Genomic DNA, 25,903 nt, shown 5'->3' with positions numbered 1-25,903 from the left:
TATAGAATCAATACTATATGCACACACACGATAGATATGCCAATGGAATGAGGGAACAGCACCGTACTTTTTTTTTCTTAGCTAAGCAATACCGTTGAGTTGTGGGAAAAGAGAGAATCTTATGAGGACAGAAAACAATGATGCTGGCAGATTCTTTTTTCTCTCCCTAAATTTGTTGTTGCTGTTTTTAATCCTCTTATAGAAGCTGACTACAAGGAAAGAAAAGCAGATCGAGAAAGCAGAACTGAAACCTCACGCTTATCATACTGATAAGAATACTTGTACAGGAAGCAATAAATTACCACCGCTTCCTGTTTTAAGTATTCTTATCTTTAGGGCACTAAATTTTTTTTTTTTAAACTACAGAACCTCACATTTGGGACACTTCCCAAAATAGAACCTTCTGATCTTCAGCTGTCAGCTGAAGTTGTTTCATAAACAGCCCGGCACACATACTCCGGAGGGTTAGTAGCACTCTAAATGCAAATACAGTCCAGTCATCCCCACCCCTTGCAGACTTAGATGGCAATCCAAAATGTGCAAAATCAAGCAGCCTCACAATTCTGGGGAGGATACTGTGACTGTCTCTAGTCCATGACCTGAGGACCTCAATTGGGATATTTCTGGAAATTTTGAAAGAACGGCCATTAGCAAATATATAGTTCTATTTTTAACATATGGTTCACAAAAGAACATAAGACTTGTTTCAGGTCAATTACATTTTAAACAGTTTAGAAAACAACTTCTATCCAGAGATTCATTCTGGTGAAAAGGATGTATATAAAGAACCCCCCGGGCCCTATCTTTCAAACAACTTTTCCAGAGGCTTTTGTTGTCAACAAGTACAGACAGCAAGACTGATTATAAGGGAATGCGTCTGAAAAATTACACATGTAACCCAAGGTTAAATATATGGAGAAAGCACACATGCAGAGGCATAAAAGACGCCTCGCTGTAATCTCTGTGATCTAGTATGTCAGGAATTCTGCTGCCAGAACTACACAACAAGCTGAGACAATTTCAGAGAGAGAGAAAAAATAATCAATGTCTGTGTTTTTCAAGGGGGAAAAAAAGGACTGTGGAATGGGACAATGGAGCATAAATGCCTGGGGTATTATTATTTTCTTTCTTTTCTGTCCTGGTATTTGAATAAAGCATCTATGCCTTATGGCAGGGGACCTCAACCTCTAGAACCAAATGTGGCCTGTTAGGAACTGGCCACACAGTAGGAGGTGAGCTTCAATCATCCTGAAACCATCCCCCTCACCCCGGTCCATGGGAAAATCATCTGCCACAAAACCCGTTCCCGGTGCCACAAAGGTTGGGGACCGCTGCCCCTTGGGCCCTTACACTCCCTCTTCTGATGACCTGCCCCACAGCCTTAAGGATGATTATACTCTGTACATAGTAAATGCTCAAAAAAGTTTACTGAGTGTTGAAAGACTGTATGAATATGATCTTCGAGCCCCTTTTAGCCAATTGCTAAGTAGCTGCCTTTTCCCACACAAAGGTGATGAGCACTGATTCACCCACCCCAGAGGGGTCCCTGTGCAAGGCCAGCAGCAAGACCCTGCAGCCTGCACGGAAATCTGGTCCCCAGACTCTGAATCCAAACAGGGATAGGCCTTGGGGCCAGTGCCAGATTCCCACTGGACACCCAGAACTCATGACAACCAAGCTCCAATTAACTCGATTCCCTGAGACTGGGAATCAATGACGATAAAGGACAAAAAAAAATGAAGATTTTATAAATACCTATACTAAGGCCATATTGTAAATATTTTTTAAACTACCAGCAGAAGGTTTCAAATAACTCTGATCAAAAAAAAATCCAAAAAACGAAGTCCTTCGAAGAAGAGCGTTTAAGAAAGGCTCTCATGACCACAGTGTCTCCAAGGTGGTATCATTATCTGTAAGTCTGGCTGGCATTGAACAAATAAAACACTGGCATGAAGCAGATTGAAATGGGGAGAACATGGAGAAATCAGGAAGCAAATCTTCGGCTATATTCTTTAGGGAAATATCCCATGAAAAGTCAATGGGCTGGAGATCCAAACTGTGGTACATCCATACAAGTAAATATTATTCAGCAATAAGAGAAATGAGCTATCAAGCTATAAAAAAAGTGGATGAATTTTAAGTGCATACTGCCAAGTCAAAGAAGCCAATTGGACAACTGTACATATTATATGAGTCAAATTATATGACATTCTGGAAGAGGCAAAACACCAATATAAACAGATGGGTGGTTGCCAGATTGGAGAGAGGAAGGTAGACTCGACTAGAAAGGCCCAGGGGATTTTTAGGGCAGTATCACTATTCTGCATGATAGTGTTTTACAAAATGTGAAGCATTTGTCCAGACCCATAGAACTTCCTAACATAAGGAGCAAACCTTCGTATGTGCAAATTTTAAACAATCACTTAAGAGACCACTTATCCCAGGTGGAATGCAGAATAGGACAGAAGAATCTGAAAGCATCTAAATGTATCACAAATGCACACAAAAACCTCTTTGCAGGGAGAGGGGGAATGACCCAAGTAACTTCGGAAATGAAGTGAGTCTATAATACCAAAGGCACAAAAACAAAACAAAAAATTAACACTGCACATAAGCACTGTATTCTACTGATAAAGTTGTTCCCTCCAGGGGCATGAGTTAACAACTCTGACCCTGCTCTGTATACACACGTGGTGGAATTTCACAAGTAAATGGGTGAAAGACGGCAAGAGCCAGGTTTCTCAATACTGGAGTGAGTGTGACAGATAAGCAAGGGGAGGGGGCTACCATGGTCCGCGTGGAAACTGTTTAGCATTAAGAGACTTAAGAGGCATCAGTATGAACTCATACTTAGCTTAGTATACAGATAGTTACATACAGAAATGTTTATACCTATATAGATTGTGTATATATGAGGTCTATCTGGAAAACATCCAGCCTTTGTTAATATAATGAGAATGGTATTTGTGACATCAGTGTAATCTTGTAGCCAAGGACAGTAGACTGGAATATGCGTGCATGAACAATGATGACTTCACTCTACTAGTCCATGGGGGCCACAGGTGCACTGAGTGAGCATGTGTACTGTGTGGCCTTCACACTCAAAATGACCGAGCAAGTAGAGCAATGAATCTGCATCCAATTTTGCAGTAACCCTGAACGCCCATCGCAAAAACTGTTTGAAAGATTCTGAAGGCCACAGCTTTGGAAAACTGGGGATTGGCAGCTTCATCATGACAACGCACCCCCCACTCATGTATCACATCTCGTGCAGTTTTTTGGCAAAATATCAGATCTCCCAAGTGACTCAACCACCCTATAGCCAAGTTTTGGCACTCTGTGACTTCTGGCTTTTCCTAGAACTAAAATCACCTTGAAAGGGAAGAGATTTCACTGTCGACGAGATTCAGGAAAATACAATGGGGCAGCTGATGATGACTGGGAGAACTGTGTGAGGTCCCAAGGTGCCTACTTTGAAGGGGATTGAGGTGTCACTGTCCCATGTACAGTGTGTTTCTTGTATCTTCTTCAATAATGGTCTCTATTTTTTCCACAGTAGGTGGCTGGATACTTTCTGGACAGAGTGAGTGTAGGTACAATGAAAAGCTCATAAATAGATAAGAGAGCACTCAAAGTCTATGTCACCTTACGTCAGATTGAAAAAATTATCCTGCTGCTTGGGTAGTTTCAAAGATTGTGTCTACACACAAACACACACTTTCTTGCTTGGAAAGCCAAGAGGGCAAAAAAGAACTGAAACCCGTACAGCAAACGCATCTTGTGCCAAGACCCTAGAGTTTCCAATGTGATTTTTCCAGTGAAAGGAACCCAGGCTCCTGGGAGGACCAGATACTGGGACGGGGGCAGGAAATAAACGGGATGATCCCAGAGCATCTTGCGTGTCACAAAGGGAGGAAATGCTTTTTTAAAAAAGCTACTGAGTAAAAATGAGTGATAGAACAAGTTTAGGTAAATATACAAATATTGATGTGTTCCGCTCTCTAAATGGCTTCCAAACACCTTTAAGTCTCCTGGACACTTTAAAGAACCCCAAACTGTAAATTGTATCTGATGAATTACTGGTTGTTGTTTTATTTTTAAAGGTAGATGATGCTAAATTCCTTTCAGAGGAAATGGACTCTATAATTAAATTTCAGCAAATGAATATATATTATATTAAAACCCAGAAAGTCATATTCAGTTTAATTAGCATTGTCTAATCATGTCTAAAACATTTTATATTTATGGCTATTTTCTTCTAAGAATTTCTGTTTAAATTCATTTCCAGTTTTATTTCCTCTTTAGCAAACTAATTAGTAACAGTACTGAGGTTGTTATGATTTTCTGTTTTATCTTCTGTACATTTCAATACATTCATTGTGTTTCATTTTTAATTTGTTTTTAGAATCTTACTGGGCCCTACTTAGATTTTTGTATCGTATAAACTTAAATCTTCTGATAAAACTATAATGTATACCCTCAATTAAAAAAAAAATAGGGCAGAGTTATCACTTGTCACCACTGCCAAAGTCAGAATGAGGAAAACACTCTCACCCGACAGTGGAGGATTTAACTTACCTGCAAAGGAATTTCCTCACCATAAAAGCTGTTAACCACTTGAAACGGTGACTAAAAATTGTGGGATTTCCTCTTGCGATGTATGGATCTAACAGAAATAAGTCTGAAGATCCTTACTAGCAAAATACATAATAATACCCAGACAACAGCTTTTTATATGAAGAGTTTCAAGGTACTAACTAGTCTTTTCCTCCCAAACATTTTATACAAAGAATACATGTACAGATAAGCAAGCATATTAAATACTTTTCCAAAATAACTTTCAAACAAAATTTCAGAAAAGTTTTGCATCATCGTCTTGAAAAGGAAACTCACCAACACAAGCATGTGGCCCCACACACGCTGGTGGCCTCGCTGGCCAGGCCCAGGCCCTCCCAGGGTCCCCCAGGAGATACCTGTCCTCACGCCTGTCCCTAGTTGTCGCCTGCTCCAGGTCTTGCCTTGTGGGTAAAACAACCTCTACCAAGCAGACACACATCAACTTCAATGCTTACTTTCTTCTCTCTTCCATATCCTGCCCTACATGTCAGAAAAATCAGCCTCTGCTTCATTTGAGAGCCACAGGGTAACCTCACACATGACCGAGAAGCCCCAGGCTGTGTCAACCACGCTCCTGCATCCAGGCACAGGGACATCTTGAGATTTAAGCGAAACTCTGTGCACAAATCAATCAAGGTTGTCAACCCCTCGAGTCCATAAAAGGGGCCAGAAGTCCTAGTTACTTCTCTCAGTAGGTCTCATGTGTCCCTCCACCCTCCGGGGAAGCTGGTCCTTCATAGTCTTCTCAATCAACGTGTCCCCAGGAAAGCAGTGAGAGGGCCTGCATTTTCGTCTGTTTTCTTTACAGTTGTAAGTCAAGAGCTTAGGCCTACGCTGGCACTCAGTAGAAACTCACTAACCCCTCGTTACATTAATTACCCAGAACATTCTCTCCTGTCTGGTGGACAAACATCTGAGTCTTCGGCAATTCCCTAATGCTATCTTCATGACAAGTTCTGATTTTTTCAAGTTCCCAGGTCCAGTCATCACCATGGCTTAATTATGGAATGAATGGAAAACTGTAAGACAGGAAGTAGTGGTAACAGAGTTTGGGACGACTCTCTGTCCTCCTGAATAGAGTATGATTCTGGTCTGCAGATAAAGGAGGTATAGGTATATTTTCCCTACCACAGTTTTAAAACATACGGTTCCACGTTCATTCACTCAGTACCTACAACAGATAATATCTACCAAATGCCAGGCTCGCTGCACTAAGCATTCAAACCTGGTCAGCCGTGCTGGCTTGCAGAAAGAGGAGCAGCCTCGAAGCTCAGTCCCAGACACCTAGCTGTCAGAAAGCAGCATCAACGGTCAAGTTTTAGAAAGCTGCATAAATGTCAAATGACTATGCGGGGGTGAGAAAACTGAAGTCCTATTTAAAATAGAACAGAATACATTTACATTACAGATCTTAAGGAGTTGCAGGATTTTATATTAACGTCTGATGGATGTTTTGCTCTCTGTGAAATTGCTTGAATCCTACGTTTTAGCTTAATACTTGAAATCTCAACCAATGTTTAAAAGGAACTGTTATAAGAGCCGATAAACCAGAATACATATTCTATTACCGTGCTCATCAACCTAGCTCAGCCTCAATCTAGAGTGGAAATGACATGCAGGGGGGAAGTCTCATATCTTGGTAATTAGGTTCTATTTTCCAGGGCAAGGTACCTTTTTAGCAGAGTAGCTAACAAGCACCATGCCGGCAAAATGGACTTGCTTAAATTTAATTTCTTTTCCCAGACCTTACCCATATTTTAGCAGAGGGACTAATTAGCAACAATAAACCCAAGAGGAAGAAAAGCCAAGTGAGCAGGGACAAATTAGAAGGGGACTCTATGAATCACATACTTTTTAACGGACTTCCTTTTAAAACTAGAGGTACCCATAATACAATAATTGTTTTTCAAATAATTTTCTCATTGCTTTGATATCTTTAAACCTCAGTAAAAATGCAATGTTACGACCTAGATCAGTAAGCTACAATTAACATCAGAAGAACTCTATTAGTCGAATGAAAGTTGACGCACTACTGTTGAAAGCAGAGAAATAAATCTTGTCAAAACAAAGCAAAGTTTCTGTCAATCTTTAAGAGAACAGTTGGGGGAACGGAGGAAGCATCCAAGGATTTCAGAGATAGGGATGATGCAATTGGAATTAATGTTACCCAAGGTTTCAAATCCACTCATATCAGATTTGGGAGGACTCCCGTCATTCTGTTCGACTACTTTAAAATATATTGTTAAATTTGAATTGTAAAATATTTGGCATGTGAAATGGTTTGATGTATTCAAAAACCCACCCACAGTATTGTTTTGTTTAAGACATTTCTAAGGCCATCCTCTCCCAGAATTCGACGAGTTTCTGCTGAATTATTGGTAAACGAATTCATCACTTGGCAAGTGTTTAGTGAGCACCTCCTCAGATACTGCAGTCATGAAATGAAGAGGGAGTCTACTCTCAGAGAGCTCACAACTGTTAGTTGGAAAGAGCTCCATGAACCCAGCAGCCAGGGGGACACAGGGGGGGTCCAACTCTCAGGATGGGGAAAACTTTCTGAAAGAAAGGAGGCAGGGTGCTAGGTACACTTGAACCCTCGAAATAAAACACTATTTCCTCTGATCATCGAAATGCACTGATTTTACATTACAAAAGCGATTTTACTACCCTATAGGGCAAGTCTATTCAGAACTCTCCTGAGCTAAAAATTCCACCTTGCTAATGATATCCCCCAACAGCCGCCTCCCCCACCCGCCAAAAGCCTGGAGTTTTCTACCTCGTGAGAAACAATAAATCATTCCAGTTGCGGTGGGAGAGAACAGTGCACGGGGGGGCTCTATTCTTAGGGAAGAGACATTAGTATAAAATCTGCTTAAAAGTAGCCAGTGAATTAGATCAAATTGGGTGGCATGGGTTTTTGTTGTGTGCTTGATAATGCAGACGCCTTTCAGGAGCCCATCGAATACAGCCTGGTGGGACGCAGGCTTTGAAGGCACAATAACATTCCTCCAGCGAATTTCAGGCTGGAGGCTAAAAGCACCAGCCATTCATTTTTCCGTCTGGGGCCACATTCCTCACCCAGTTCAAAGGCGCGAGAAACAATAAGCCTGCACACTTTCTGAAGGTCGTCCCTTGTAAGGGCTTGTGAGGGACCAGCGGCTGCAAAATGTTTTTAAAGACCTAGTGTTAGGAATATAACCCTTTTTATTGGGCTGTAGTTTCCATCCCCTAACCCTCTGTCCCACTTCCTACACACACACACACACACACACACACACACACACACACACACACACACGGTAAAGTTTAGGCAAAAGGGAAAGTTTTCATTATAATCCCAGTGACTTCCAGGGAACCCTACTAGTGGAAGTAAAATGTTTTCAGAAATTAAGTCATTACCCGTTCTTTAAATAGATGTAATATTTATAGTCCTTAATCGAACCAGAGGGAATGGGATCTGCTTTTGAAAGAAAGTTATTGTTTAGCTGTGGTTCAAAGAGTACGCTGGAATGGGGGGGGGCAGAGAGAGGAAGCGAGGGAGGGGTCGAGAGGTGGACGGCAATTGCCAAGATCAAGATACAAATACCAGCCCCACTCAGCCAGCCCCTCAAAACACCTGAGGGGCACCCTCCCCCGGCCCTCACCATGACATGTTTTATTCAGTGCCCTGCATTGTTCTGTCCTGTGGCCTCAGGAACATTTGAGGCGTTCAAGATTCTGGCAAAAGAAAAATGTGAACTGCCTGGTGGGTGATCTGGGGCACAGAGGTAGTAAAAGTACAACCTTGGCTTTGCCTGGCATGCTTCGTTACAAACATTTACACTTGCTTTCCAATGATTAGCCACTCAGCAGCACCAAGACACGGATCTGTGCTCCCGTGGGAAAGCCTCCTTCAAACTACTGAAAAGTTTTTGACTCCATTTCTGGATACTGCTCCCCACCTCACCCCAGGAAAGGTCTAGCTCTCTGAGCAAGGTCTCAGCTTGTGTTCACAGGGTCAGCTGCAGTCTTGGTCAAGGGCAGATGGAGGTGGGTACAGGATGCCTAATGCCCTCTGGCTCCTGGGGTCCCTTAGGCACTGATCTCCAAGCCTCTGTGAGCCACCTGAGGGTGTTAGAAAGTGTCATTCTCTGCTCTAGGGAAAAAAGCACAGATAGTACCACAACTACCAATGGCACTAAAAACATAGACACCAGCCTCGAGTACCAAAAACATTGGTATCCTTTTTTATATTTTTCTTAGAGGTGAGCTTCCAGCCCTCACTCTCAAGAGGCATGCTCAAGAGAAAATCTAACTCTTACAAGAAAATGCCATCCCAAAGCCTGATCCAAGGAACATGTGATAGAAAAATATTTGTTCCACCTCCATAAACCTGAGTGATAAAGCCACATTATTTATTACTTTCTCAAATGGTTTGCTTCCCCTACATTTTAAGTGGCTCCCCATTATTCTGCTTTGACATATCCTGTCCTCCATTAGACCCCATTTTACAGAACACAATCCTTTGTTTAATCCCATGTTCTCTCCCTCCCAGAAACACTACAGAGACGGGACACGCCTATTTTAGTCTCTAGCACTTGGCTTGCAGTATGAACTTTAATAAGATGTATTGAGGGAACAGTTTTCCCATTTTTCAAAGAAAAATGAAGAGGCAAATACCTGAAAAATACAACAAAAGTAATGCTGAATGTAAACTGTAACTGGAAAATAAAATTTAAAAAATAATAAGAGGGAAAAAGTGATACCACTCTAATATGAGGAAATCACTGATATTTCACCCCAAGCTGAGCATATTCACTGTAAACATCTAAGAAGATTTTATTCTAACTGTTCAGCACGCAACTGATAAGGGAGTATTAAAGATGACACCAAGAACTCCATTTATAAAGATGCGTGTGCATCGTATTAATCAAAACACAGTTGGTTTCTCCCATCAAGAAGCAGCACCTACTTTGTGCCCCTTGAAACAGCCTGTGGCTTTGTGACTTGCTCTGGGCAGTGGGAAAGTAGCAAACGTGTTATAAGCAGAGGCTTGAAAAGTGCTTGTGCATGCTTGCCCTCTCTTGTTGCTAGGAGCTCATCCAATGCCTCGTGAGGTTCAGGTTGGCTGGCAGGGGACATGGGGCTCAGTCCAGAGCAAGCCCCGAGTGACAGCCAGCACTATCTGCCAGACAAGTGAAGGAAGCCATCAGAGACCCGCCAGCCCTCACACAACCCTCCTTGACCAAAACCAGCCGAGCCCACCTGTACAGGTGAGACTGGCAGAAGCCAGCCCAGTTTCCTCCCCCCCCCAGCAGTGTGGCCAAGCACATGAGAGACATTTTCAGGCAATCGGTTTGGGGGTGATTCGCTACACATCAAAGCTAAATGATGTGTAGGTGCACACACCTAAGAAACTAGATAGCTTCACAGACAAACCCCTTTGACAGCTTTTTAAAAAGTTCCTTCCTGTTGATGAATTTCATTCCCCCTTACTCTAGATCTGTGGTCTCCAATCCCCTACCTTTCTGGCACCATGGACCGGTTTCATGGGAGACAATTTTTCCACAGACCAGGGTGGGGGCAGGAGGGGACTGGTATGGGGACAGGTACCAGTCCAGGCCCACAGGTTGGGGACCCCTGCTCTAGATAGATGATCTGGAAGAAAACTGATACTATTGCTTTTAGCATATGCTTATTGACGAGTCACCAGAAGTGATGCAACACTGTTAATTCTGATTTAAATGTGACCTGTTACCATATTCTCAAATACCATATTCTGTTTTGTAACAAGGGCTACCTGCCCCCCCCCCCACTCCATTCAGATTCTACCTGGACTACAATTAGCAAAGAATATCAGGGCATCAATTATCAGTGTTTTTAAACATTAGAGTTTCTCCTTGGTTCAAAGGAGAAATGACCTCAGTGACACACATATCTTTCTTAGGACGAACAAGAGGTTCTCTATATTCTACTCCTTTTCTCCAAAGCATTAATAACTTTGAAGAAAATTAGAGGAAATCACTAGTGTCAAGGAATTGACTTTATTATTCCATGCAATATTATATTAAACTGCTCCCAGAAGTAGAAATGGTGAAAGACTACTCCAATAAAAAAGCATCAGTTCTTTTGAATTCTCAAAACTGTGAGACCTTGGTGTCCAGAAACTCTTCAGAAGGACCCTTAACCTTTCTATGTAATCCTACTACACTATATTAAGAACTAATCATTCATTTCATGGGGAGGGGAAGGAAAGGGTAGGGAATGGGGAGGGCCTGAGTACTATTATGGAAGTGAACAGGGGAAGAAAATAAAAGTAATAAAGATTTTAAATGGCAATATTTAAAACTGAGACACCTTGCCCTCCTTAATCTGTCTGTACAAACACAAAACTCAAAGGAGGCATGGAAAACACTTTTCTTTTTTCTCTTTAACAGAACAAAAATGCAGTGAGCCTATTTAAGAGGTATACTGGGTGTTGTGTTCATTTCGTGCAGAAATTTGGGACCTCGAGCAAAGGGCATTCAATCAACTTTTTATTGCTCAGCTTCAAAATTTACAGGCAGCTCATCTCTGGAAAGATAAACAAAGAAAGCCCAGCACTGACCATGGCCCCAGAGAAAAGAAGCTGGGTGACCCCAGTGGGAGGGACCCTAGTCTTCATTCTGCAGGTTTTTAAAACATGGCTAACTTGCTTGAAATTTACAGCATGTGTCTGTACTGCCTAAACCCCAAAAATTAAAGAGAAAAAAATAGTGAGAGTAGGCACAGAAAGCAATCATAAAACGTGATGGTCTTAAGAAAATGCTTTTTTATGTTTCTGGAAGGAACTACTACAAACTTCAAAACAAATATGACTCACGCCATCATAACAGAGGGAGAGTATGTGTGTGTATGCACAGTTAAGAGAGAACCATGACAAATTCTCAAAGGAGATTCTACTTCCAGCCAGAAGCCAGCACGGGCACCGGCATTCAGAGGGTTAGAGCCTTTCACCACCAGAAATAAAAAGTACCCACTGAAAGGGGGAAAAAGTCCTTGAATAATAGAGCTTCTAAGACCAAAAGAAGAGACTTTACAGGGTCTTTTGCAGCCCCCACCACGTCCCGCCCACCCCCATCCCCACCTCCCTTTCCTAACCCTTACCAACCCATAACAAGAACTCATTGAACTCCTGCTCACTTAACACCTGGACCCCTCTCCTAGCTCTGTCACTTGGACAAAAAGCCAAGGACAACTTTTTCTAGCTTCTTGACAATATTGTTTGCTAGCAGATTATCTGAAAGCGGGCCACTCTTCCAAAAGGGAGTCTCAACAGCCTCATACACTGTTTAAGTGTACGCTGGTGTTACTGTGGGGCAGGAAGCCCTGGTTAGATCGATAACAAAAAGCACAAAACTTTGAGGGAGAAGCACTTTCACCAGCTAAGTATACAAAAAATGCTGACTTCCGCAGATGGCACGCTCTGGATCTTGATTTATCTGAATCCAGATAAATTGTGCCCTAAGAAATTTGGTAGTCACTTGGAGGAACTTCCCTCCCTCCTATTTTTTCTCCAAGGGCCCACCCCCATTTCTTTCAAGAAAATGTGCTGTTGGAAGCACAACAGGTGCTCCGTGGTGTTTGCCAAGGAGAGGGAGTAGAGGGCCCAACAAGACACGGTGGTGTAGCGACCAAGGTCAGATCATCTGTGTTGGGGGGCGGCCTCTAACGTTACGCTGGAGGTGCTAAAGTTCTTCTGATTATTCCCACAATCCCTAAAATTCCAGGGTAAGTACAATTTATTGATCATATCCCACAGAAACCTTCAAATAATTTTTAAATGAACAGGGAAGTGACCATCAAATATCAAACAAGTAACAATTAAAGACATAGTAATTACTCTTTCACTATCCACTAACTACTGCATTTTTATAATTTCTTAAAAATTGTGCCTGTCTTAGATAATAATCTTCTTAACAGAAAGAATTGTGTCTTTCTCTACAAAATACAGTCTGCTTGTCACCCGACATATTTGGAGACAAAAAGAAAGGAAGAATGCCTCATTGATCATTTCAACAAACCTAACTATCAACTTCTCCAGATTAAGTGATACTGTTCAGCAACAGGACATAAATATGTCAAGGAGGATCAGAGAACTCACATCAAAGCGTATGTTGGTCAGAAGAAAAAAAGGAGGAAAGTTTATCTTTCATCCTTACTACAGCTGGGGTTTCTCTGTATCTTCCTCAGGCCAAGCAATTAGCACTCACTGCGTATGAACTTGGCTCTAACTGGGCCAGGTCAGGTGTGAAGGGGTGGGGGGTGGGGGGTGGGGGGTGGGAGGGCGGGGAACAGGGAATGACAAAAGGAAAACAATACATGCAGCTCAGCTTATTCAATAAAACACTCAGGGTAGGGGCAGGGAAACCACAAAAGCTCCCCTCTGCTTGAAGACAGAGATGACTAAAATCAGAGCCTGGCCTACACACTCAGTTCTGCTGCCATCATTAATGAACACGCAGAAAAGAAGTTGAGAAAGCAAAGCAGCCTTTCAACACAAACACATCACTTTTAAAAGCTCTATTATTCAAAGATCACTGACTCATTGAAGAAGCACAAATAACATGTATCCAACCAAATTTATTTCAACAGATTATAGCAGAGCCTTCAGCAAGGAAGTTATTAAAATGGAAACTATTCCTTTGCCCCCAGATGACAGTACATTATGCTTATCTACTCCATCTTCCCCCCTTTTCTGTGAATTAAGAACGGGAGACATTCATTTCCATAATGTAGGACAAGATTAGAAGTAAATAGATAATATTTTAGAAAGGCTTACGATAACTTTTTTTGTAACTACTTCACATTAGTTTAAAATGAGTATGAAATTAGTATACTATTATACCTTACTAATATCAAAATGTAATTCTGTTAACATTCAGTCTGATTACAACTTCTGAAGACGTTTCAGTAACATTTTAAAAAGAGTTTAAAGTTTGCCACATAGTGATGGACTTATAAAACAATGAAATAAATCAATTACACCATTATAAAGGTGGTGGAATACCTATTAGATTAAACACAAAGAATATCAGTATGAAAAAAGTTATGGAATCTTTAGTGTGAAACTGACTTCAAACTGAATTCACAAGAAGCTATTTTCCTTGAATACAATTTCCAGTAACTCTGCAACATGAGGAAATAATTGAGGAAATGGCTCCCTTTAAAACGAAGCAAAACAAAACCTTAACATTGTGTTTTGTTTTCCTGAAATCACCAACCCACCAAAATAAAAGGAACCATTTACAGACCATACAGCTAAGAAATATATCTGACCATAGCAGGGGACTTGGAAAAAGATAAGTCAGTGAAGTTCTGAATGAAAGAGTCCGTAGACTATTGTAATGACTTATGAAATCTACATGTAGGTGCCCAAAAGGTCAACACTTCTGCATACACTGGTAACTCAATAGCCAAGATACCACTGGGTCAGAAAAAATGTGTATGGTTCAACTAACCAATCAAAAATCCTAATGCACAAAAAGGCTGGATGACAATCATTTTCATGGCAGGAGAAGTATTGAGATTTTTCACACACCTAACACAGAAAATAAAAACAAAAAAATTCTGGAAGATCTCCTACAGACCCATCTGGCCTCTCAAGATTTCTTTTCCATTCATGAATGATTCTGATGGTGCAAATAAGAAACATTACCCATGAACTATGACTTCAGAAAGGGGTGATTTCCAACAGAATAAGCAGAGTAAGGTCAAGAAACGGATTGGCTAAAGCTTGACCTGTACTGTGGGGTAGGGAAGGATGAGGGGGAGGAGCCTAATCCAGTCTATAGAAAATTCCAAAAACTTAAACTGGTACAGTCAGTTGGGTTTGTGTGAAGGTCTGTTAAAACCTGCAACCTCCCCCTTTAAACAAAAAAAAGGATAAAATCAGCCCTTTGTCAAACCATAAAAAATGTCTGACCTGAAAGCCAGGATAGAACAAAACAAAATATTCTAATGTGTTTCACTGCGACCCATCCACAGCTTCCTCAAAGAATCCTCATTACAACTGACCCATTAAAGAATATCAGTCATTTTCTCCAACATACTCCTATGTTTAGAGCTTCAAAGGGAGGTTAGAATAGTTCAGAACAAAATTCTCAAGTTACCAATGAGGAAATAGGTCCAGAGAACTTAAGTGACTTGCCCAAGGTCACTCAGCTAGTGAAGGGCACTGACTGTTACAAGGCAAGATCTCTGGCTCCAAGGAGCTGCTTTTTCCATTGCATCAGTCAAGAGAGCCTAGTTTCCAGGAATTTTGATTACCAAGGGTGGGGGGGGGGGGGGGAGACATGCACTTTTGAATTCCAAGTCCCTTACTGTATGGCAATCCTGGAGACAGTATTCATCTGGTTGTAATCACATAAATGACTACAATAGATAGAACTTTTCATTGACTTAAAAATATATATATAAAGCTACCTAAACAATGGCAAATATTAAGAAGGTTGTTAGGTGTTCAAAGTTTTCTGGAACAAGAGATCAGGGCATACATAGTAGCATTTATACCAGGGCTGTCCTCCTTCCTTACATTTTTACTTAGTGTGTTCTTATGCGCACCTCAGGGAAAATGCTGTCTTTGGTTAGGATTCAGGGATGCTGGCTGGTGAGAAATGCTCATTTGAGAGGAATGGGGTGAGGGGGAGGTAGTTCTCTTTCTTATCTTCCTTATTTTAGAAAGGACAGATCTCAGCAAAGTTTCCACCCCGTATAGTAATACATCTCACATAATTTTGATTATTTGAGAGAGCACAACACCCATCTCGCAGGTTCTCAAAATTGGTTCCCCAGCTTGTCCTGATGACTTTTCACGTGGGCTGTGGACGTCAAAAAATAAATGTTTTGGGGGGCATAAGCGGCATTTCCTTCAACCTCAGAAAGGAAACTGACCCGAGCCTTTGTAACGAATCTCCTGTGGGACGTTTTCATTTCTCTGTGAGCTCCCTCGGGGCCTAGAAGAGTTCGTTTTTGTCCACGCTTTGCAAACTGCAGGCATTCAATATAGAGTTGACCCTAATGCAATTTCAGGCCAGATGAGTTTTTTCCCCAATGATTCCCTCCCTGTAGTAAGGGATGTAAATGTGAGGGTCCTGAGCCAGCTCCATCAAACCCTGCAACTATGGGCTGCAGCTCCCTCCTGCTCCTGGATTTTAAGACAGGAAGATGAAGGAACAGGGCGTCTTAGTAAACCGTAGTAACCAGAAGGAAACAAAATGGGGCACGTCACATGGTCACGGCCCGGATTTTTCTCAATTAAAAATAAAAGGAAGTGTCTGTCTCTGACTCCTGTCAAGTGGGCTGGTTGGACTTTCTCATTCTTAGGATTCCAGGCTCGATGGCTGCACAAGGCTAAGTGCAGAACCTCCTCTGAGAGGGGGTGGGAGGGGCTCGTGCTTGGCTCAGGAAAGGGATGGAGGGAGAGGGTGGGAAAAGGCTGCCCTGGACGCCAGGCCAGCGGCCACTAAGGGACCCTGGCCACCCCTGGCTCCGCCCCACATGGGCACAGCTCAGCTGATACTCGCACCGATTGGCTCTGGTGGGGGCCAATCAGCTCCTGTCTGCCCCGCCCCCTCAGAGCCATTCTCTGGGCTTTGGCCCCAGGGGCAGCGGCTCGCCCACCACCACTGCCCTGGAAGGGCCACCCCCACCCCCTTCCGGCCACCTCAGCGCCCCCAGGCCACCGGAGGTGGGCGGGGTGGCAGACTTCAGAGAGCAAACTGGGCCCCACAGCAGAATCTCCAACCCCTGGCAAAAGGGGGCTAGGAGGGAGGGGGAAGCCAAGTGGCAAATAAATAGAGAGGAATGCAGGAAGCAGAGGTGACTTGGGGAAAAGGGACAGTGCCAGAGCCCGAAGGGTGTGCGCCAGACAGAAAGCCCACACAGCGAGGGAGACATGGCAGGTGGTCGTGGAGGTACAGAATCTTTGACCCGTCCCCTCCAAAAATAAAAAAAGGGATGCCGTCTTTGCCAAAGCCTGCTCTATCTGCCCAGCTGCAGTTTGGAAGGAAAAAACACATGTGAGGTAAACGCTGGTTGAAAGTAACTGGGCTGCTGTGTCCTCTTTGCCCGCCTTCCTGGGCTCTCCCCTGACTCTGCAGAGCGCAGGCCACACGCACTGAGAAATTCTGGTATGGAGCGAAGGGGGGGGTGGGCAATGCCAGGAACATGAAATAAGAGGTGGGAAACAAAGGGAATGGGAGAGGAGGGTTCCGAGAAAACAATCCAGCCGGACAGAACCAAGTTAGAGGAGACACAGGAAAGGTGGCTACAGGGGGGGTGAAGCAGAGGGCACCTGAGCTAAATAAATGCCTCGCGAATGTTCTCCTTTAGTAGCAAAAAACATCAGACAAGCAGAGATGTTTAAAGTGAGGGGCTAGAAGAGCCAGCACATTCCTCACTCTTTGTAGCATCCCACTGCCTCTCGTGTTTCAGGTTTCACCTGAAAAAATGGGAAAGAGGCAAGGGTAGTAATTGCTCAGGAAGTTACTGTGTTTTCACAAAGTTAACATATTTCTAGGAAAAGTTGTTTGCCAGGGACAGGTTTGATTTCTTTCAGATTCAGTGTATAATTGACTATCAAATCACACGTTTAAGCTCAACAGGGCAAAGACAAGCAAGCAACATTCAGGGTATCCATGTGCCAAGTAGCATTTGGTGCCTTATTTCAAAGATACACACCCCTCTCTCTCCATTCACATCTCACAAATAAACTGTAGAACTGGCTGGCATGGTGCTGTTAGGGCATGGTCCTACTGATGCTCCAGGATTATTAGGGAAATGATTACATGATTAATCCAGATACTATGTTTTCCCCAAGAAAGCTAAGAACAGGAGACTATTTTGTTTGTTTTTTAATGTATTTTCCACATAGGGAGGATTTTAAGCCCATTTTAAAATTGAGAATTCTATTTGGTCATCAATTGCCTTCAGAGCAATATTATTTCTTCTACTCTATGTAAAGCAATCTGTTCAAATTAATATAACAGGTGAGGAAAACTCATTGTTCCTTAGCCTATTCTTTCATCTTATAAATTTAAGTTCTGCTGGGGATTTTTCCTTCATATTTTTATTGCTTTATAAATAAAAGACTTTGCATCAAAAACGAGTAAAGTTTTAGAGGGATTCGCATTCCCCAGAACATCTTCAAAGATTTTTACTGTTGATGTTGATGAACATAATTCAGTCTTCTCTGGTGAATCATGAAAATAAATGCTGAGTATTGATCAAATTACTGCTTTTTAGAATATATCCTATCACCTAAAATCTTAGTTTGTTCATATACCTACTTCTTGTTCTGTAACATAGAGAATGATATGGCTGAAATATTGGAAACTGTTAGAATCAAGGAGGCTGTGATCTCATCATGAACAAATACCTATCAATAGGAATCCAAATGCACAAATTAAATTTCTCACCAATGAATGCTATTAAGAATAATGCTTCTAAAAGCTCATTCTGTGAAGTATATATAAAAAGACTATCACAAGGATGACTGTCAGAATAAAGTGTTTCCAAATGCTGGAAACTTCTGCAGTGCCAGCTCACCACATTATCTGCAAACTATACTCCTCTCTTCCTCCCAAGGTTATGACCACCAGAAAACAGCCTCAGTAGACAGAAGGGCGAGCTAATTTCCCATTACAAACGCTCTTCCTTTTCCACAGAGCCTTACCACAGAAGACCTAAAGCCAACTTCCAACTTTTAATGAGGCGTCCACACTTGAATTTCAAGGCAAATAATAAATGTCCTAAAAATGAAGAGTACAGGGTTTAGTCTTTTACATGGAAGGCAGAACCCTACCAAACCCCTCCACTGCCCTGACCTAATACTCCTTCTCTCAACATAAACACGTTAACTAATTTCACAGAAGATGCACAGGAGCCCCCAGATGACCTCTGTGACGCCTCTGTGCAGGCCTTTGCGAGAACAGACAACAGTGAGGCAGGCATGCCGGGTTGAATTTCCATAACTTTTAACTAATAATGGATCCCAGACACATGCAGATTTCACTGCGTACCATGTGCAGAAGCGGCCATGCCTGAGAGATGGTGGGTCAGTGTGTGAGTATTTCACAAATCCTGCTTCAGGAACAAAAAGAAAGCCTCACCAATAATTACTTTCTAAAGGGTCATAGGTAGATAAGTATTTCTAAATATGCAAGCCTAACCATCTCATTCCTGAATCCTTTTGGAGAGAGCGTGAATAAAAATGAATGTTTCCTACTGCTGTTTGCCTTGTCTTGGTATTGTGTAATCACGGAAATAAAGTCCACAGAGCAACTGATCAGGATTAACCTAAGAGTGCCAGGAAATGAGTTTAGGTGAAGGTTTGGGCTCTGTTCTAACCAATATTTTTGCAGAATTGCCCCTTCCAGGGCGTGACCTAAATGTAGAGTCAGAAGTAAACTTCAGCAAGGAGATCAAGGTTCTCATACATGAACTGCACAAACCTCAGAACTGGTGTTGCAGAATATGTTTTGAAAACACTACAGTTGGGAACCTCCAATGGAACAGCCCTCCCGGGCTGCCACTCCCACAGGACTACAGGACTCTCATCCAGGGGTTGCTGTGGGGTGAGCACCCTGGGTGCCCCGACCGCCCCCCTCCCCCACCAGAGTTCACTCTCTAAGGAAGAAGCAGAAAAAAGATGGAAGGGCCAGAGGCAAAGGTGAAGAGAATTCAGGCACAAGGTTAACAGCAATTTTGTCTTCTGACTTTGTCACCATAGAACGCACCTGCTGTGATGTCCAGTTGAGCTACTGGAGATCTTCTGGCTGCTTCTGGAAACTGATGCTGGCATAGGCGCTTAAATCCTCGCTGGAGCGGCTGGTGGCGCTGCCCTCCTTGCTGCCCAGAGGCTGATGAGGGGGCGGGGGCAGGGGAGGCTGCCCTTGAGGGGGGCGCTGCTTGACGTCCTTGACCAAATCCAGGTCTATGTAGTTGAGACCGTTCTCCAGCCCCCCCGCAGCCCCAGAAACTTGAGCAGGCTCCTCCTTGGGGGCTCCCCCGAGCTCCCCAGGCCTCAGCCACACGTTCTCAAAGGAAGCAGAGCTGTGACGTTTCACATCCTCGGTGTTGCTGCCGCCACCACTGCTGCCCCCTCCGGCAGTCCCCCCAGTGAAGGGCACTGAGTTGCCTGCCAGGGGGGTGCTCGGTGTGGAGGAGAAGGTCTCAGAGCTATGCCGCCTCCGGCACCCTTGCGGGTCTGCTCGGATCACTTTGGCACTCTGGTTGCTGTTCGGACTGAGGTTCACCCGGGTGAAGGCACTCGTGCCCCCGGGTCCCTGTGGGGCCCCCAGCAGGGAAGAGCGGGCCCCCACGTCCCCTGTTCCTTTAGTCCCAGTAGGGGAAGCAGAAGCTGCTGAGGACGAGGAGGGAGCCGCCGCTGTGGCCCCAGGAAGGCTCACCTCCTCCACAGTGCCCGTCCGGATTTCAGCATAGCTGACAGGGGCAACCGGAGAGGAGTCCGCATAGCTCTGATGGGGACAACCCATCTGCATGGTCATGTAGTCACCCCGGGTGCTGGGCACAGCCCGGGTAGGCCTGCACATGGTAGCAGTCCCCGGAGGTGCAGGGCCCACTCTTCCAGGCTGGACCCCTGGGCTCTCCTGCCAGGTGGCCCTCCGGCCAGGCCCCAGGTCCATGTTCATGTACTCTTCGGTGCCGGTCTCTTCCTCCCTGGGAGCTGGGTGGAGTTGGGATGGACACCGGACAGAAGGCGAGCTATGGGATGCCATGGGGCCAGACAAGTAGCCGGGCTGATCACTCCCAAACTCAATATTCACGTATTCCCCTGGGCTCTTGGGCTCCGGAGGCTGCAGCAGGGCCGGCTGCTGCTGCTCTCGTGCCCGAGGTAAGGTGCTGGCCTTGGGGTCCCCCAAGGACAGCCTCGTGGGCCGAGCCAGGCGGCTGTGGGTCTGCGCAGCTGTGTCCACCTTTCGAGGCAGATGGGGCTGCAGGACCTGATGGTGGAGATGATGCGGGAGGCCGGGTTCAGACCTCACCCCGCAGTATCCCCCGCCCAGGCTGTCGCTGCTGGTGGAGGAAGAGGAATCTTCGGTGGCTGCAGCATAGAGAAGGCGACCAGAGCTGGAGGAAAGGCGGAGGTGCTGGTGCCGGGCGGTCTCCTCCAGGTCCCCCGGGCGCTGGGTGTGCTTAAAGGACCTTGGCAATGAGTAGTAGGAGAGAACTGGCTTGTGCTGGGGGTCCTCGGGGCCGTAGTAGCAGTCAGAAGGGCTGCTGGTGTTGGAGTCCCCCACCGGCGACATGTTCATGTAGTCACCTGTACAAGACAAGAGCTTGCTACCGCTACTCTCCACGGGCAGTTTGGGGTGTGGCAGGGCGTGAGAGTGATGGCCCCCGACCCCGTTTGTCCACATTTTCCCGTAGCTACTCCCGGACGGGGCCGCTGCAGTGTTGCTGCCGCTGGGCCCACCCCCAGCGTCAGGGGAGCAGCTGCCGCTCGGGGACATCATCATGTAGCCATTGGGGTCCACTCTCTGCGGGTGGCGTCTGACGGGGTTGACGATCTGCTGCGGGGCAGACACACTCTTGGGGCTCATGGGCATGTAGTCTCCACCGCCTTTCCGGCTGCTGGGCACTGGGGCTACCCCTGGGGACATGGGCATGTAGCCATCGTCAGTGTGGAGGGTGGAGGTGTCTGGGCGGCTGTGGCCTCCACGACGCTCCATGGTGTGCATTTCCAGACCCTCCTCGGGGTAGGACTGGGTGGGCACGAAGGCGGAGTGCCGGTAGCCGGGCAGTCGGCCTCCACTGCCACCTCCTGGCGGGTAGGCAGGCATCATCTCTGTATATTCCTCAATGGAAGCCACGGAGGACTGGGATGAGGTCTTCTGGTGGGAAATGGTGGGGGACGTGCCTGCAGAGTGAGTCCGCTTTCGAAACCGATTATCCAGATCTGCAGCACCGGCTGCTTCCTCCGCAGCCAGGGCTGGGCTCGTGCCCAAGCCAGCGCCTGCGAGGTGGCGGTGTCCATTGCCACCCCGCGGCAAAATGTAGTGGCCATTGGGGGCGGTGAGGGTGGACGCCCCCTTGCCTCCCATGCAGATGTAGTTGCTCAGCTCCTCCTCTCCGCGGGCTGGTGGAGTATGGCCCAGCGAATCCGGGGTGACGCTGCGGAAGGAACTTCGGAAGTCGCAGGGGCTGGAGCCGTACTCATCGGAAGAGATGAAACCGCCATCGCTGGGGGAGCCGGACACAGAGGCGCTAGACCTCCGCGGGAAAAGGCAGTCAGAGGTGGAGCCGTGGCCACTGGTGCTACTCGAAGACAAACTGACGGGGCTGGTGGCCGAAGGCGAGCAGCGAGAAGAAGGCATGGGGATGGAGCGGCTGTGGTTGAGTGGGGGGTGCAGCCGGGAGCTGCCCCGATGCCGGTGGGCGTGGGTCCTGTTGGTGCTAGGACTCACGGGGCTGCCGTCCACCGAAGCCGGGCGGGACATGGTGCCTTCACCGTCGCTGGAGGCCCGGACGCGGAAGGAGCCCTGCTTCCCGCCCACCATGCTGGCCGGAGAGGTGGCGGTGATGCTCTCGGTGCGTGAGCGGCGCGTCAGCCCCACCTGGCTGGGCGGAGGGTTGTTGAGGTGGTGCCTGCGCAGCGGGACACTGATGGGGTTGGAGCAGTTGGAGGAAGACTGGCTCTTGCTGCGAGGCCGGAACTCATCACTCATGGCCCGCATGGCCTCCAAGATTGTCTCGTGCATGTTCTGGGCCACCACTGAGTCATCCACCTGCATCCAGAACTCCCCAGGTCCAGTCACTGCGGAACGGCCCACTTCGATGAAGAAGAAGTTCTCTGAGTGGCCACAGCGCCGGATGTTCATCAGCTGCAGCACCACTGCCGCGGCATCTGAGTTCAGCTTCACGAAGCTGATGGTCTTGCTGGTCAGGCAGAGCCGATAGATACCAATCAGGTTCTTTGTCTGACCCAGGCCCTTGGGTTTCAGGATCACCTGCCAGACCTCTTTGAACGCGGGTCCTGGGAGCTGGTCGCCGTAGCTCAAGTCCTCCCCAGCCTCGCCAACGCCAGAGCTGCCACTGCAGCTGCCCCCGCCACCTCCCGCCCCGGAGGCCGCAGCCCCATCGTGGTGGGCTTTGGCCCGGTTGTGCAGCTGCAGAAGGGCCTGGTACCAGCTGTCCTGCTCGGCCTCGCTGTCCGCTGCGATGGCGAAGTGCTCGTCCCGGGTGTAGAGGGCCACCAGGTGCTTGTTCTTGGAGTCTGCGCGCTTGTTGATGTTGAAGCAGCTCTCGAGGGGGATCGAGCGTTTGGGGGCGCTCGACTTGTGCCGCCACTTCTTCTCATTCTCGTAGTACTCCAGGCGCGCGGGGCCCCCTGCCTCGCTGGCCGCCCGCAGCACGAAGAAGCGCTTGTGCATGCTCTTGGGTTTGCGCAGGTAGCCCACCTTGCGCACGTCCGAGAAGCCGTCGGTCTCCGGAGGGCTCGCCATGCTGCCGCCGCCACCGCTGCCGAGCAGAGGGAGGCGCCGAAAAACCACCCGGTGAGGGGCGGAGGCTCCTCGCCGTGGCCCCGCGCATGCAAACAGGGCTGGAGGCGGCCAAAACCTCGACTCCGAAATCCACGCCGCCCCCCTTCTCCTGGGAGGGGCGGCTGAAGAGGGACGCAGTGGCTACGCCAAAAAGATAGCCCCAGCCGGAGTTTACGGGCGTTTCATGCCCAGGGAAAAGGCTGTGCGTCCGGCAGGAGTGCAGCCCGGATCCTCCCAGACCCAAGTCTCCGGGAAGGAGCGTAGATGCATCTCTCACCGCCTGGGCTGGAGTCCCGTGCAGGCAGGCTGCGGCAGCCTGAGGTCCCTAGGTTGCCCCTCCAGGAGCGCTCGCCTTCTCTCCGGAGTTCCCCTCTGGAAGTAGCGATTCCCGAGGCAAATTAAATATCCTTGGGCAGGGGGAGGCGAGCTGCCAAGTCTCAACGTTGCACAGGGTTCTCCCTCCTCCTTCGCCTCCTCCTCCGCCTCCTCCCACCCCCTCACCGCCCCCGCCGCCACCAGCCGCCCAAATACCAGCTCAAGCGCAGAGACCGCGGCGCTGCGGCTGTTGCTGCTGCTGCCGCCCGCGGGTGCGTCCTCTGCAGCCCCCATTCGGGCCCATCTCGGCAGGCGGAGAAAGTGGCTTTTCCACGAAAAACGCTACTAAGCAACCGGGGTAGCTGGGGACAGGCCAGAGGGACTGGCACATCCCTGACCCTCACTCCAGTCGGCAGGGGAGGAGTGGAGGGGATGAGGACGGGAGGCGAGGGGGTAGGCTTGGGAAGGACTGGAGGAAGACGCCTCTTCCCCGGGAGGCGCTGCCGCTACAGTTACTTCTCCCCTCCTCCCTCCTCGTCCTCCTCCTCCTCGGAGAGTTGCCGAGAGCCCCAACCAAAACAAGCGGCGGCGTCTGGCTCCGAGCGCCGGCCCCCTCCAACCGCGCCGCTGTCTCGCTCAGAGGAGAAAAACACGTGACGGAGCCTCTGCGCTCCGCAGCCCGTCCGCCACCACCGCCGCGGAGGCTCCCGCCCGGGTCTCTACATTCCCGGCCGAGCCCGCCCCGCTCCCGCCCCTCTCCACCGCCCCCCCCCCCCCTTGCCGCAGCGGAGCCCGCGCCCGGCCTCCCGGCCTCCTTGCAGCGCTCGGCCAGCGCCCCTTCGCGGCAGCCCGCAAGGATGCACTGCCTTCCTTCCCGTCTGCCACCCAGGGTGCCCCTAGCCCGCAGGAATCCCCGCTGCGGGCGCAGGCGGGGTGTTTGGGTGGCTACCCGAAAGCACGAGGGGAGTCTGGGAAAACGGTTGGGGGTGGGGGCCAGCTCAGGAAGACGCAGAAGTTGGGGAGGGGGTCGGGGATGCACTGCGGCTACTGAGCCAGGAGTGGGAGGGCCCGGGGAGGAGGGGGCGCGTGAGTTGGGCTGCAGCTTACCTAACAGGTAAGATCGACCTCTCGGGAGGGAGGCTTCTACTCAAGGCTTTCTCTCCAGGGAATACAAAAGCCATGTTTCAGTTTCGGGGTGATAGGCCGTGGTGAAGCGATCTGAATTTTTATAAGATTTCCTAAGGGACTTGAGGGCCTGCCTGCTCCCTGGAATCCCCGCATTTGCTGCACCGAGGTATCTCGAATAAGCAGATGGACGCCCACAGGCGGAGATTGGGAGAGTCTGGTAACTCCGAAAACAGCAGACGGATCCTGGGAAGCACCCTCAACCCTCCCTGCGCCCCGACACCGCACTGTGGCGTTAGAGCTGCTGATCAATTAGGGGGGTAATATAAATATTACAGCTTCGCCCCCATCCTGGCGAGGGGCGGGGATTCACACCTAGGGGTGAAGGCATGGGAGAACATCACTTGCCCTCAACATACTATGAAATCTATTTCAGATTTTAAAATATGTTAGGGACCCACAGGGGTTCATAAAGCCTAATGTGTAAATATTGGCTTAAGTATTGGCTTCACACACAGCTTCCACACCCGTTGGACCGCCCCATGACATATTTACCCTTGACTACAAGGATAATCGGGAAAGAACAGGGATGGTGCCAGCTCAGTTGTACAGGAGCACGGGTACTTCCCGAGAACAGGTCAGCAGCCTGGGTCTACAGTCAGCCTTGCAGTGTCTGTTACCACAAGCAAACGCTCCCCAAAGTTTTTTTTTTTTTTCTTCTTTTTTTAGGCTGACCCATAAACAGGCTGTTGTCTCCTGCTTGCCCAGCTGGCATCAAGGACCCTACAAAGATGACCGACACTCGGTTTCATGCTATCTTATTTTTCCACCTCATTCCTGGCCTTCGTCCCCTCTCTACGCAGGGGAGACCCTCGTCTGCCGCCAGCTCTCTGGCACTGCGGGACGCTGGCAGGGAAAGCGCAGCAGAAGAGGCGCTGGGCGCGCTCAATGGCCGGCCAGGCTGGGCTGCGGAGAAGCGCGCCTGGGCCTGTTGCGGGGTAAGGGGCGGGAGGAGTTTCTTGGAGAAGCCTGCTGATTGGCGAGGCTCCCCGTCTTTCAAATCTTGCATTGCAGGAGGGGAGGTGGGGAGAGATGGTAGGGGTACCAAGGTAGGTTGCGAAGCGTAGGAAAAAAATAATAAATTTAAAAAAACCATAGGCGCCATTCAGCTGCGTGTGATACGTGTATTCCCGGGGCTCAGCATCTGCAAAGGGGAGTCCCCAACCGAAGCCCGGGCGCGTGTCGTTTCTCCTTTCACCTTTCTGTCCCCTGCCGTCACGCAACCTCATCTAAACCTGGTTAATCTATAATTCGTGTACACA

General features: G+C 47.6%; 1 protein-coding gene across 1 annotated transcript in view; it reads right to left on the bottom strand.

Moving 5' to 3' along the window:
* The window catches only part of IRS1 (insulin receptor substrate 1), a 57,737-nt gene extending 33,588 nt beyond the window's left edge, over nt 1-24,149 (bottom strand). Inside the window, exon 1 of the mRNA XM_037139232.2 lies at nt 19,374-24,149. Coding sequence (XP_036995127.2) covers nt 19,395-23,102 — 3,708 coding nt within the window. The 5' untranslated portion in view covers nt 23,103-24,149 and the 3' untranslated portion in view covers nt 19,374-19,394. The remainder of the gene's footprint in view (nt 1-19,373) is intronic.
* Nucleotides 24,150-25,903: the final 1,754 nt, after the last annotated feature.

This window comes from Artibeus jamaicensis, unplaced genomic scaffold (assembly GCF_021234435.1).
Source record: "Artibeus jamaicensis isolate MK-2021 breed Jamaican fruit bat unplaced genomic scaffold, CSHL_Jam_final contig_1015, whole genome shotgun sequence".
In the NCBI taxonomy this organism is placed as follows: domain Eukaryota; kingdom Metazoa; phylum Chordata; class Mammalia; order Chiroptera; family Phyllostomidae; genus Artibeus; species Artibeus jamaicensis.
This window is presented reverse-complemented; position numbering and strand designations above follow the sequence as displayed.